The 14,389-nt window shown below is 46.5% G+C and overlaps 1 protein-coding gene across 4 annotated transcripts in view; it reads right to left on the reverse strand.

The window, feature by feature from the left end:
* Positions 1-2,401: 2,401 nt before the first annotated feature.
* ARAF (A-Raf proto-oncogene, serine/threonine kinase) overlaps positions 2,402-14,389 on the reverse strand; it is a 104,018-nt gene continuing 92,030 nt past the window's right edge. For all 4 annotated transcript variants that reach the window (XM_063936132.1, XM_063936129.1, XM_063936131.1 and 1 more), the window contains exon 17: positions 2,402-3,684. In XM_063936132.1, coding sequence (XP_063792202.1) covers positions 3,544-3,684 — 141 coding nt within the window. In that variant the 3' untranslated portion in view covers positions 2,402-3,543. The remainder of the gene's footprint in view (positions 3,685-14,389) is intronic.

The raw sequence follows: 14,389 nt of genomic DNA on the forward strand, positions 1-14,389 counted from the left end.
CTTGGTGAAGACTGATGTCTTCTGCCGCCGATTTTCCGGACCTCTTCTTGCTTCTGGCTCTGTAAGGGGGACGGCGGCGCGGCTCCGGGAACGAACACCAAGGCCAGTTCCATGCGGTCGATCCCTCTGGAGCTAATGGTGTCCAGTAGCCTAAGAAGCCCAAGCTAGCTGCAAGCAGGTAGGTTCGCTTCTTCTCCCCTTAGTCCCTCGATGCAGTGAGCCTGTTGCCAGCAGGTCTCACTGTAAAATAAAAAACCTAAAATAAACTTTCTTTCTAGGTGCTCAGGAGAGCCCCTAGTGTGCATCCAGCTCGGTCAGGCACAGAAATCTAACTGGGGCTTGGAGGAGGGTCATAGTGGGAGGAGTCAGTGCACACCAGGTAGTCTAAAAGCTTTCTTTTAGTTGTGCCCAGTCTCCTGCGGAGCTGCTATTCCCCATGGTCCTTACAGAGTTCCCAGCATCCACTAGGACGTCAGAGAAAAATTCAATATAGAGGCAGATTGGTTGATATTGGCAACTTCTTCACTATTTAGAAGGTTTGATACATCTCACACTGAGTGAGACCTGGGAGGAGCCTGCTCATATAATGATCAGAGTGGGGTACAAGCATGAGTGTCATCTGGGTAGAGAGATTGAATAGTGAACTGTTTATACATTATTAATGTATTTGTCAGGGTTTCAAAGCGTGCTAGGTCTACAGTACTGGGTCTGCTAAGGGATAAGTGTCCCCGTAAGTGCTGACTTTGTGCAGGAGCTATGACGTGTTAATTCCAGGTACCCCATTCAACAGTGAGTGCAGGTATGTAGCCCAGGCATGCCCCTTTACACGAGCTGGAACCACATACCAACGCTGAACACATAGAAATGCTGCTCAAACAATGCCATCCCTATACTTGGTTCATTCTACACTATGCCAAAGTGTTCCGTCCAGTCTCAAGCTAGGTAGGTGTAAACGCAAATGAGGGAACGACTTTCTACCTGTATTCTGCTTGTGCCCCAAAACAGAGCATGTATCGGAAGGAGGTGTCTACATGGATCACCACTGTTGCCGACACACTCCAAGCGCTCTTCCACAGATTATCCACTGTTGCTCCATGACAAATGCTTAGTAGGACCTATATTGCTCGTCATGAAAGTTATCACCCAAGCTTGCTGCACACAAGACCACCCAGACCAAGATCCAGGACGCTTGTCATGTGAAATCCCTCCAGTTTGAGATCAGCTCCACTAACAGAAGCATTACTGGGACAAATGGAGACAACTTCCAATTTACTAATCCATGAGTCACAGGTGCTGGAGGTTCTAACCCACTAGGAGGCCCGGCCAACCTGTTGCTCTCCAACTGTTGAGAAACTACGAGTCCCAGCATGCTCTACCAGCTGACCGGATGGGAGGGTATGCTGGGACTTGTAGTTTCAAAACAGCAGGAGAGCCACAGGTTGGCCAGGCCTACTGTAGAAGATCTGCTTTCACTACTGCAATGGTTGTGTATCTATGTTGCCACTGTTGCTAGTCGTCATCTTCACTCAATTCGTTTCGGGAATAGTCTTTAGTTCTAGATCAGGGATGGGGAACCTTCAGCCCTCCAGCTGTTGTTGAACTACACATACCAGCATGCCTTGCTACAGTTTTGCTATTTGGCCATGCTAAAACTGTTGCAGAGCATGCTGGGATGTACAGTTCAACCAGCTGGAGGGCCGAAGGTTCCCAATCCCTGTTCTAGATAGTTTTTAGAGAACCCGTCTACTTTGTGTAGGAGTCTTAAGAGGCAATTCAATTAGAGACGATAAAGGCGATAGAAAGCAAGTGTTTTTCTGCAAAATAAATGCTCTACTTACACTAGGGGTGCATAAAATTGGGTAAAAACCTATTTTCACCCTCAAAATGACATGTAATTATTGGGCAATTTAAGATCATTGAAACATTCTAAGTATAGGGAGGGTGTCCCAGTGGTTCAGAACCAAGTCCCGCCATAGGAATTTTCCCCGACTTTTCACCTGCTCAGAGGGGTGGTGAAAAAACATTTGTGTTAAATCCTATGGACAATTATCGCATGTTAACTTCACCTGCAACTGAATTGGCCGATAACGGGTTATCACCTGCAACTGAGCCTTAGCCTTAGTGAGCTATGCCCCTTACAGCCAGCAGAGCCCATCACATTCGTTGCGCCCGTGGTAGGGTCACATAGGTGTATTTGCCTCTCATGTGCTCCGCCATGTACAAAGAATGTGGTCCAAAACGGAAAAAACACTGATAATGGCTCTTCCATGTTCCCTTGTCATTGAATAATACATGTTACATTAACCTAATTTTACCAGCTCCTCCTAAAGAAGGGCAAGGCTGTAAAATAAATGGGAACGTTTTCGGCGTTAACCATTTGTAGAAAGATATGAAAAGTCCACTTTTTACTTTTTTTTTTTTTACACCAAAAACTTATTTTTTATTTAAAACTATATATATTACACATCCTTATGTTCAAATGCATTTAAGATCTGTGTGTATATTCCCACACCTTACAGTTTTATTCACGCCACAAGGTTTCTCAAGCATCACCAGGCTTAAATTAACCCTCTCGTCACTGCGAGGAGAAGGCAAGCACTTATTACAGTTGCACGAGAGACTGACGCTCAATAAATTTCCTTATATCGATTCGCAAAAGAAACCCCCCTCCCACCCCACCCCCATCAGTGAAAACTTTGCTGCAGATTTCCCCCGAGTGACGTAATCAGGCACATTTTAGTCTAGGCAATAAATATCTTCCATAAAGACGAATCATGGCTTGCGTGTGTCTGGGATTTTCAACGTTCCCCGACGTCAGTCTCTTAAAAATGAAATGCGGAATTGATTTTGCACCAGAAATAGGGGCTCTGGCCGTCGGATACAGCAATCATTTAAAAAGTAAAATGCATAGGGGTGGGGTCATATACACCGATTTGCTAATAAAAAATAATCTGTATTGTTTCACAGTGGACGAACCACTTTTTTTTTTTTTTTCCCCCACTGTGTGAATTTACAGAGTCACGGTTGGAGGAAGGCACAAAATGTCACAAGTCTTTCCTGAAATATGTTGCGACACGCACCGTCCACACATTACACCTGCCAGGGTATCACTACGAAACACTGGTCTTAGCATGCGTCACTTGACAAGCTGACCACACACAGTCACGGGATTAGAGGCACGTACGAGGGTCAAATATCTTCGGCAATCCTTTCTTATTCAATCACCCGAGTTGTGTCCTTTTTTGCCGGATAGGTCGGAAATCTAGGAAGAGGGCTCCAGACGGACAAATGCCCAGAGGAGCAGATTGGAGGAAATCTCAGGTAAGAAGACTGACTGTATGTAGTTAAGAGGCGCAGAAAGACAGAGCCAAAGAGGCCAAGCAACATTGAGTATGAAATTGTACCAAGGAGAGAGAGACCACACCGAAAGGACAGCTTATTAATTTCCTGTGTCGTATGTGAGACACCAAAACCAGAGATATACCGCCGCCGCCTCCTCGGGGGGGGGAGGTGATAAAACCGTGGACACCGCACTTCGTCCGGTCACTGGGGAACGAGGCGGAGCGTGTTAATTAGGAAAGGGTTGAGGTCCTCCGAATTGACCGCTCGATGCAATGATGGTTCCGATGCACTGCGCTCTATCTTAGGAAGCGCTCGCTGGAGTAGCTCAATGGAAGAGAGGATCTAAGAGGAAGAGATGAAAGAGAAGACTCAGGACGGAGCCATTCTATACATATACAATAATAAACTAGTAATAACACTGTTCCTATAGTAGGCGAGAGGCCCTCGCATAGCGTAGGAAAGCATTTTGTGGGCTGAATGACCGACATCAGAGAGAATAGTCAATTTAAGACCATTTTAGGGAAGCAATGTAATACCGGAAGCCACACGTTACTAGCAATAATAAATCTGAATTTTAAATATTACAGTAAGGGGCAGATTTACTAAAGTGTGGAGAGAGATAAAGTACCAAACAATCAGCTCCTAACTGCCATGTTACAGGCTGTGCTTGAAAAAATAAGATTTTACTTACCGGTAAATCTATTTCTCGTAGTCCGTAGTGGATGCTGGGGACTCCGTAAGGACCATGGGGAATAGACGGGCTCCGCAGGAGACATGGGCACTTTAAGAAAGAATTTAAATTCTGCTGTGCTCTGGCTCCTCCCTCTATGTCCCTCCTCCAGACCTCAGTTAGAGAAACTGCCCGGAAGAGCTGACAGTACAAGGAAAGGATTTTGGAAATCCAGGGCAAGACTCATACCAGCCACACCAATCACACCGTATAACTTGTGATAAACTTACCCAGTCAACAGTATGAACAACAACAGAGCATCAGTTCAACCCTGATGCAACAATAACATAGCCCTTATTGCAGCAATAACTATATACAAGTATTGCAGAAGAAGTCCGCACTTGGGACGGGCGCCCAGCATCCACTACGGACTACGAGAAATAGATTTACCGGTAAGTAAAATCTTATTTTCTCTAACGTCCTAGTGGATGCTGGGGACTCCGTAAGGACCATGGGGATTATACCAAAGCTCCCAAACGGGCGGGAGAGTGCGGATGACTCTGCAGCACCGAACGAGCAAACACAAGGTCCTCCTCAGCCAGGGTATCAAACTTGTAGAACTTTGCAAAAGTGTTTGAACCTGACCAAGTAGCCGCTCGGCACAGCTGTAATGCCGAGACCCTTTGGGCAGCCGCCCAAGAAGAGCCCACCTTCCTAGTGGAATGGGCCTTAACTGATTTTGGCAGCAGCAATCCAGCCGCAGAATGAGCCTGCTGAATCGTATTACAGATCCAGCGAGCAATAGTTTGCTTTGAAGCAGGAGCACCAAGCTTGTTGGAAGCATACAGGATAAACAAAGATTCTGTTTTCCTGACCCTAGCCGTTCTGGCTACATACACCTTCAAAGCCCTGACCACATCAAGTAACTCGGAATCCTCCAAGTCAGTAGTAGCCACAGGCACCACAATAGGTTGGTTTATATGAAAGGATGAAACCACTTTTGGCAGAAATTGTGGACGGGTCCGCAATTCTACTCTATCCGCATGGAAAACCAGATAGGGGCTTTTATGTGACAAAGCCGCTAATTCTGACACACGCCTAGCCGAAGCCAATGCTAGTAGCATGACCACCTTCCACGTGAGATATTTCAATTCCACCGTTTTGAGTGGTTCAAACCAGTGGGATTTCAGGAAACTCAACACCACGTTAAGATCCCAAGGTGACACCGGGTGCACAAAAGGCGGCTGAATACGCAGCACTTCCTTCACAAACGTCTGAACTTCAGGTAGAGAAGCCAGCTCTTTTTGAACGAAAATGGATAGGGCCGAAATCTGGACCTTAATGGAACCCAATTTTAGGCCCAAAGTCACTCTTGACTGTAGGAAGTGAAGGAAACGGCCCAGCTGGAATTCCTCCGTAGGGACATTCCTGGACTCACACCAAGCAACATATTTTCGCCATATACGGTGATAATGTTGAGCTGTCACGTCCTTCCTAGCCTTTATCAGCGTAGGAATGACCTCATCTGGAATGCCTTTTTCCGCTAGGATCCGGCGTTCAACCGCCATGCCGTCAAACGCAGCCGCGGTAATTCTTGGAACAGACAGGGCCCTTGTTGCAACAAGTCCTGTCTTAGAGGAAGAGGCCACGGGTCCTCTGTGAGCATTTCTTGCAGATCTGGATACCAAGTCCTTCTTGGCCAATCTGGAATAATGAGTATTGTTCTCACTCCTCTTTTTCTTATGGGTATGAGAGGAAGAGGAGAAAATACATAGACCGACTGGAACACCCACGGTGTCACCAGTGCGTCCACAGCTATCGCCTGAGGGTCTTATGACCTGGCGCAATACCTCTGTAGCTTTTTGTTGAGGCGGGATGCCATCATGTCCACCTGTGGCAGTTCCCACCGACTTGCAATCTGCGTGAAGACTTCTTGATGAAGTCCCCACTCTCCCGGGTGGAGGTCGTGCCTGCTGAGGAAGTCTGCTTCCCAGTTGTCCACTCCCGGGATGAACACTGCTGACAGTGCGCTTACGTGATTCTCCGCCCAGCGAAGAATTCTGGTGGCTTCTGACTGAATCAGAACCGGTTGGTCGCGAAGCAGGGTCTCCGCTTGACGAAGGGCGTTGTATACGGCCCTTAGTTACAGGATGTTGATGTGAAGGCAAGTCTCCTGACTTGACCACAGACCTTGGAAATTTCTTCCCTGTGTGACTGCTCCCCACCCTCGGAGGCTTGCATGTGTGGTCACCAGGACCCAGTCCTGAATGCCGAATCTGCGGCTCTCGAGAAGGTGAGCACTCTGCAGCCACCACAGGAGAGACACCCTGGCCTTGGGGGATAGGGTGATTAACCGATGCATCTGAAGATGTGATCCGGACCACTTGTCCAGTAAGTCCCATTGAAAGGTCCTCGCATGGAACCTGCCGAAGGGAATGGCCTCGTATGATGTCACCATCCTTCCCAGGACTCGAGGGCAGTGATGCACTGACACCTGTTTTGGTTTTAATAGGTTCCTGACCAGTGTCATGAGCTCCTGAGCTCTCTCTATCGGGAGATAAACCCTTTTCTGGTCTGTGTCTAGAATCATGCCTAGGAAAGGCAGATGAGCCGTAGGAATCAACTGCGTCTTTGGAATATTTAGAATCCAGCCGTGTTGCAGTTACACTTCCAGAGAAAGTGATACGCTGTTCACCAACTGCTCTCTTGATCTCGCTTTTATGAGGAGATCGTCCAAGTACGGGATAATTGTGACACCTTGCTTCCGCAGGAGCACCATCATTTCCGCCATTACCTTGGTGAAGATTCTCGGGGTCGTGGAGAGACCAAACGGCAACATCTGAAATTGGTAATGACAATCCTGTACCGCAAATCTGAGGTACGCCTGATGAGGTGGATAAATGGGGACATGAAGGTATGCATCCTTTATGTCCAGAGACACCATAAAATCTCCCCCTTTCAGGCTTGCGATGACCGCTCTTAGCGATTCCATCTTGAACTTGAACCTTTTCAGGTATATGTTCAGGGATTTTAAATTCAATATGGCTCTGACCGAACCGTCTGGTTTCGGGACTACAACATGGTCGAATAATAACCCCCTCCTTGTTGAAGGAGGGGAACCTTGACCACCACCTGTTGAAGATACAATTTGTGAATTGCAGTTAACACTATTTCCCTCTCGTGGGGGGAAGCCGGCAGGGCCGTCGGTGGGGGGGCATCTCCTCAAAGTCCAGCTTGTATCCCTGAGACACAATATCTATTGCCCAGGGATCCAACAGGGAGTGAACCCACTTGTGGCTGAAATTACGAAGACGTGCCCCCACCGGGCCTAGCTCCGCCTGTGGAGCCCCAGCGACATGCGGTGGATTTTGTAGAGGTCGGGGAGGACTTCTGTTCCTGGGAACTAGCTGTGTTGTGCAGCTTCTTTCCTCTGCCCCTGCCTCTGGCAAGAAAGGACGCACCTCGGACTTTCTTGTTTCTTTGTGATCGAAAGGCTGCATTTGATAATGTCGTGCTTTCCTAGGCTGTGCAGGAATATAAGGCAAAAGATCAGAATTACCAGCATAGCTGTGGAGACCAGGTCCGAGATCCCTTCTCCACACAATCCTCAGCCTTCCATATGCCTCTTAAGTCTGCATCACCTGTCCATTGCATATTCTACAGGACACGTCAAGCAGAAATCGACATAGCGTTGACTCTAGAACCCAGTAGACTAATGTCTCTTTGGGCATGTTTTATATACATATATCTTAAGACAGCATCTTTAATATTATATATATATATATATATATATATATATATATATATATATATATATATATATATATATATATCTATCTATCTATCTATCTATCTATCTATCTATCTATATCTATATCTATATCTATATCTATATCTATATCTATATATATATATATACACACATATACACAGGTTGAGTATCCCATATCCATATATTCCGAAATACGGAATATTCCGAAATACGGACTTTTTTGAGTGAGAGTGAAATAGTGAAACCTTTGTTTTTTGATGTCTCAATGTACACAAACTTTGTTTAATACACAAAGTTATTAAAAATATTGTATTAAATGACCTTCAGGCTGTGTGTATAAGGTGTATATGATACATAAATGAATTGTGTGAATGTAGACACACTTTGTTTAATGCACAAAGTTATAAAAAATATTGGCTAAAATTACCTTCAGGCTGTGTGTATAAGGTGTATATGTAACATAAATGCATTCTGTGCTTAGATTTAGGTCCCATCACCATGATATCTCATTATAGTATGCAATTATTCCAAAATACGGAAAAATCCCATATCCAAAGTACCTCTGGTCCCAAGCATTTTGGATAAGGGAGACTCAACCTGTATCTATCTATCTATCTATCTATATATATATATATATCTCTATATATATCTCTATATATATATATATATATATATATATATATATATATATATACATACATACATACATACTAGGGTCTCAATCTCTGCTGATAAGGTACCTGTCCACGCTGCTACAGCGCTATAAACAATCGCCGGTCTGAGTAGTGTACCAGAATGTGCACGCTATCTGCAGGATCCCTGAGGATAGCTGTTAAGTCAGGGCTACCTTTTGGGCAAACGTGACACCCTAGGGCAGTGGTTCCCAAACTTTTTTAAATCACGGCACCCTAGAGTATCATAATTTCTCTATCGTCCTAGTGGATGCTGGGGTTCCTGAAAGGACCATGGGGAATAGCGGCTCCGCAGGAGACAGGGCACAAAAGTAAAGCTTTCCGATCAGGTGGTGTGCACTGGCTCCTCCCCCTATGACCCTCCTCCAAGCCAGTTAGATTTTTGTGCCCGGCCGAGAAGGGTGCAATCTAGGTGGCTCTCCTAAAGAGCTGCTTAGAAAACGCCCGTTTACTTTAGTCGGTCGACACAGACACAGACAGGGACACTGAATCCAGTGTCGACGGTGAATAAACAAACGTATTCCTTATTAGGGCCACACGTTAAAGGCAATGAAGGAGGTGTTACATATTTCTGATACTACAAGTACCACAAAAGAGGGTATTATGTGGGATGTGAAAAAACTACCATAGTTTTTCCTGAATCAGATAAATTAAATAAAGTGTGTGATGATGCGTGGGTTCCCCCCGATAGAAAATTATGGGCGGTATACCCTTTCCCGCCAGAAGTTAGGGCGCGTTGGGAAACACCCCTTAGGGTGGATAAGGCGCTCACACGCTTATCAAAACAAGTGGCGGTACCGTCTATAGATAGGGCCGTCCTCAAGGACCAGCTGACAGGAGGCTGGAAAATATCATAAAAAGTATATACACACATACTGGTGTTATACTGCGACCAGCGATCGCCTCAGCCTGGATGTGCAGAGCTGGGGTGGCTTGGTCGGATTCCCTGACTAAAAATATTGATACCCTTGACAGGGACAGTATTTTATTGAATATAGAGCATTTAAAGGATGCATTTCTATATATGCGAGATGCACAGAGGGATATTTGCACTCTGGCATCAAGAGTAAATGCGATGTCCATAACTGGCAGAAGATGTTATGGACACGACAGTGGTCAGGTGATGCAGATTCCAAACGGCACAAAGGTGTATTGCCGTATAAAGGAAGAGGAGTTATTTGGGGTCGGTCCATCGGACCTGGTGGCCACGGCAACTGCTGGAAAATCCACCGTTTTTACCCTAAGTCACATCTCTGCAGAAAAAGACACCGTCTTTTCAGCCTCAGTCCTTTCGTCCCTATAAGATCATATCTGCCCAGGGATAGAGGAAAGGGAAGAAGACTGCAGCAGGCAGCCCATTCCCAGGAACAGAAGCGTTCCACCGCTTCTGACAAGTTCTCAGCATGGCGCTGAGACCGTACAGGACCCCTGGATCCTACAAGTAGTATCCCAGGGGTACAGATTGGAATGTCGAGACGTTTCCCCTTCGCAGGCTCCTGAAGTCTGCTTTACCAAGGTCTCCCTCCGACAAGGAGGCAGTATGGAAAAAATTCACAAGCTGTATTCCCAGCAGGTGATAATTAAATTACCCCTCCTACTACAAGAAAAGGGGTATTATTCCACACTATATTGTGGTACTGAAGCCAGAAGGCTAGGTGAGACTTATTCTAAAAAATTTTTTGAACACTTACAAAGGTTCAAATCAAGATGGAGTCACTCAGAGCAGTGATAACGAACCAGGAAGAAGGGGACTATATAGTGTCCCGGGACATCAGGGATGCTTACCTCTATGTCCCAAATTTGCCCTTCTCACTAAGGGTACCTCAGGTTCGTGGTGCAGAACTGTCACTATCAGTTTCAGACGCTGCCGTTTGGATTGTCCACGGCACCCCGGGTCTTTACCAAGGTAATGGCCGAAATGATGATTCTTCTTCGAAGAAAAGGCGTCTTAATTATCCCTTACTTGGACGATCTCCTGATAAGGGCATAGTCCAGGGAACAGTTGGAGGTCGGAGTAGCACTATCTCGGATACTGCTACAACAGCACGGGTGGATTCTAAATATTCCAAAATCGCAGCTGATCCCGACGACACGTCTGCTGTGCCTAGGGATGATTCTGGACACAGTCCAGAAAAAGGTGTTTCTCCCGGAAGAGAAAGCCAGGGAGTTATCCGAGCTAGTCAGGAACCTCCTAAAAACAGTGCATCATTGCACAAGGGTCCTGGTAAAAATGGTGGCTTTCTACGAAGCAATTCCATTCGGCAGATTTCACGCAAGAACTTTTCAGTGGGATCTGCTGGACAAATGGTCCGGATCGCATCTTCAGATGCATCAGCGGATAACCCTATATCCAAGGACAAGGGTGTCTCTCCTGTGGTGGTTATAGAGTGCTCATCTTCTAGAGGGCCGCAGATTCGGCATTCAGGATTGGATGCTGGTGACCACGGAGCCCAGCCCGAGAGGCTGGGGAGCAGTCACACAAGGAAAAAATTTCCAGGGAGTGTGATCAAGTCTGGAGACTTTTCTCCACATAAATATACTGGAGCTAAGGGTAAATTTATAATGCTCTAAGCTTAGCAAGACCTCTGCTTCAAGGTCAGCCGGTATTGATCCAGTGGGAAAAACATCACGGCAGTCGCTCACGTAAACAGACAGGGCGACACAAGAAGCAGGAGGGCAATGGCAAAAACTGCAAGGACTTTTCGCTGGGCGGAAAATCATGTGATAGCACTGTCAGCAGTGTTTCATCCCGGGAATGGAAACTGGGAAGCAGACTTCCTCAGCAGGCACGACCTCCACCCGGGAGAATGGAAACTTCATCGGGAAGTTTTTTCCACATGATTGTAAACCTTTGGGAAATACCAAAGGTGGACATGATGGCGTCCCGTCTGAACAAAAAACGGGACAGGTATTGCGCCAGGTCAAGAGACCCTCAGGCAATAGCTGTGGACGTTCTGGTAACACCGTGGGTGTACCAGTCGGTGTATGTGTTCCCTCCTCTGCTTCTCATACCTAAGGTGCTGAGAATTATAAGACGTAGAGGAGTAAGAACTATACTCATGGCTCCGGATTGGCCAAGAAGGACTTGGTACCCGGAACTTCAAGAGATGCTTACAGAGGTCTTATGGCCTCTGCCGCTAAGAAGGGACTTGCTTCAGCAAGTACCATGTCTGTTCCAAGACTTACCGCAGCTGCGTTTGTCAGCATGGCGGTGGAAAGCCGGATCCTAAGGGAAAAAGGCATTCCGGAAGAGGTCATTCCTACCCTGGTCAAAGCCAGAAAGGAGGTGACCGCACAACATTATCACCACATGTGGCGAAAATATGTTGCGTGGTGTGAGGCCAGGAAGGCCCCACAAAGAAATTTCAACTCGGTCGTTTCCTGCATTTCCTGCAAACAAGAGTGTCTATGGGCCTCAAATTGGGGTCCATTAAGGTTCAAATTTCGGCCCTGTCGATTTTCTTCCAGAAAGAATTGGCTTCAGTTCCTGAAGTCCAGAAGTTTGTCAAGGGAGTATTGCATATACAACCCCCTTTTGTGCCTCCAGTGGCACTGTGGGATCTCAACGTAGTTCTGGGATTCCTCAAATCACATTGGTTTAAAACCAGTCAAATCTGTGGATTTGAAGCATCTCACATAAAAAGTGACCATGCTCTTGGCCCTGGCCTGGACCAGGCAAGTGTCAAATTGGTGGTTTTTTCTCAAAAAAGCCCATATCTGTTTGTCCATTCGGACAGGGCAGAGCTGCGGACTCGTCCCCAGTTCTCTCCCTAAGGTGGTGTCAGTGTTTCACCTGAACCAGCTTATTGTGGTGCCTGGCACCTACTAGGGACTTGGAGGACTCCAAGTTGCTAGATGTTGTCAGGGCCCTGAAAATATGTTCCAGGACGGCTGGAGTCAGGAAAACTGACTTGCTGTTATCCTGTATGCACCCACCAAACTGGGTGCTCTTGCTTCTAAGCAGACTATTGCTAGTTGGATGTGTAATACAATTCAGCTTGCACATTCTGTGGCAGGCCTGCCACAGCCAAAATATGTAAATGCCCATTCCACAAGGAAGGTGGGCTCATCTTGGGCGGCTGGCCGAGGGGTCTCGGCTTTACAACTTTGCCGAGCAGCTACTTGGTCAGGGGCAAACACGTTTGCTAAATTCTACAAATTTGATACCCTGGCTAAGGAGGACCTGGAGTTCTCTCATTCGGTGCTGCAGAGTCATCCGCACTCTCCCGCCCGTTTGGGAGCTTTGGTATAATCCCCATGGTCCTTTCAGGAACCCCAGCATCCACTAGGACGATAGAGAAAATAAGAATTTACTTACCGATAATTCTATTTCTCGGAGTCCGTAGTGGATGCTGGGCGCCCATCCCAAGTGCGGATTATCTGCAATACTTGTACATAGTTACAAAAATCGGGTTATTATTGTTGTGAGCCATCTTTTCAGAGGCTCCGCTGTTATCATACTGTTAACTGGGTTTAGATCACAAGTTGTACGGTGTGATTGGTGTGGCTGGTATGAGTCTTACCCGGGATTCAAAATTCCTCCCTTATTGTGTACGCTCGTCCGGGCACAGTACCTAACTGGCTTGGAGGAGGGTCATAGGGGGAGGAGCCAGTGCACACCACCTGATCGGAAAGCTTTACTTTTGTGCCCTGTCTCCTGCGGAGCCGCTATTCCCCATGGTCCTTTCAGGAACCCCAGCATCCACTACGGACTCCGAGAAATAGAATTATCGGTAAGTAAATTCTTATTTTTTTTCATGGCACCCCTAAGCCAATACTTTTTTATTGAAAAATGTATAAAGAAATATTAAATTAAGTAAATTGTCTTTATAGGTCATCCTTAGGGTAACTTATGTGGTGAGGGACAAGATTTGCTTCTGATTGTCAATATATTTTATGATTGGCAGCCATTGACACTGGTTTTGCTTTTTACATTGACCATGCAGAATTTAAATTGGTTCTGGACCACCAACCCGAGGCACCCCTGCAAGTGTCCCGAGGCACCCCAGGGTGCCACGGCACACAGTTTGGGAACCACTGCCCTAGGGGAAGATTCCCATCGTATCCTGGCCCTAGTAGGGAAAGGATACTCCCTGAGAATTCTGTGTGGGAAACTGCAGACTCTTGTCTGGAAATTCCCGCTCTTTTTCATCATGAAAGGAGGGAAATTTACCTCAGCTTTCTTCCCCTTAAACATGTGTACCCTTGTGTCAGGGACAGATGAGTCATCAGTGATATGCAAATCATCTTTTATTACAATAATCATATATTGAATACTTTCCTGCCATTTTGGCTGTAACTTTGCATTATCGTAGTCGACACTGGAGTCAGACTCTGTGTCGATATCAGTGTCTATTATTTTGGATAGTGAGCATTGAGAGACTCTGAAGGTCTCTGCGACATAGGGACAGACATGGGTAGATTTCCTGTCTGTTCTCTAATCTTTTGTGCAATAAATTCACCTTAGCACTTAATTACACATATCCAAACAGGTGTCGGCGTTGTTGACGGAGACACCCCTCACACACACATTTGCTCCATCTCCTCCTTAGGGGAGCCTTTTACCTCAGACATGTCGACACACACGTACCGGCACACCACACACTCAGGGAATGCTCATCTGAAGACAATTCCCCCACAAGGCCCTTTGGAGAGACAGAGAGAGAGTATGCCAGCACACACCCCAGCGCTATTAACCCAGGAATAACACAGTAACTTAATGTTAACCCAGTAGCTGCTGTTCATATTGATTTTTGCGCCTAATTATGTGCCCCCCCTCTCTTTTTACCCTCTTCTACCGTGTATCTGCAGGGGAGAGGCTGGGGAGCTTCCTCTCAGCAGTGCTGTGGAGAAAAAACATGGCGCTGGTGAGTGCTGAGGAAGAAGCCCCGCCCCCTCGACGGCGGGCTTCTG

This window comes from Pseudophryne corroboree, chromosome 8, assembly GCF_028390025.1.
Source record: "Pseudophryne corroboree isolate aPseCor3 chromosome 8, aPseCor3.hap2, whole genome shotgun sequence".
In the NCBI taxonomy this organism is placed as follows: Eukaryota; Metazoa; Chordata; class Amphibia; order Anura; family Myobatrachidae; genus Pseudophryne; species Pseudophryne corroboree.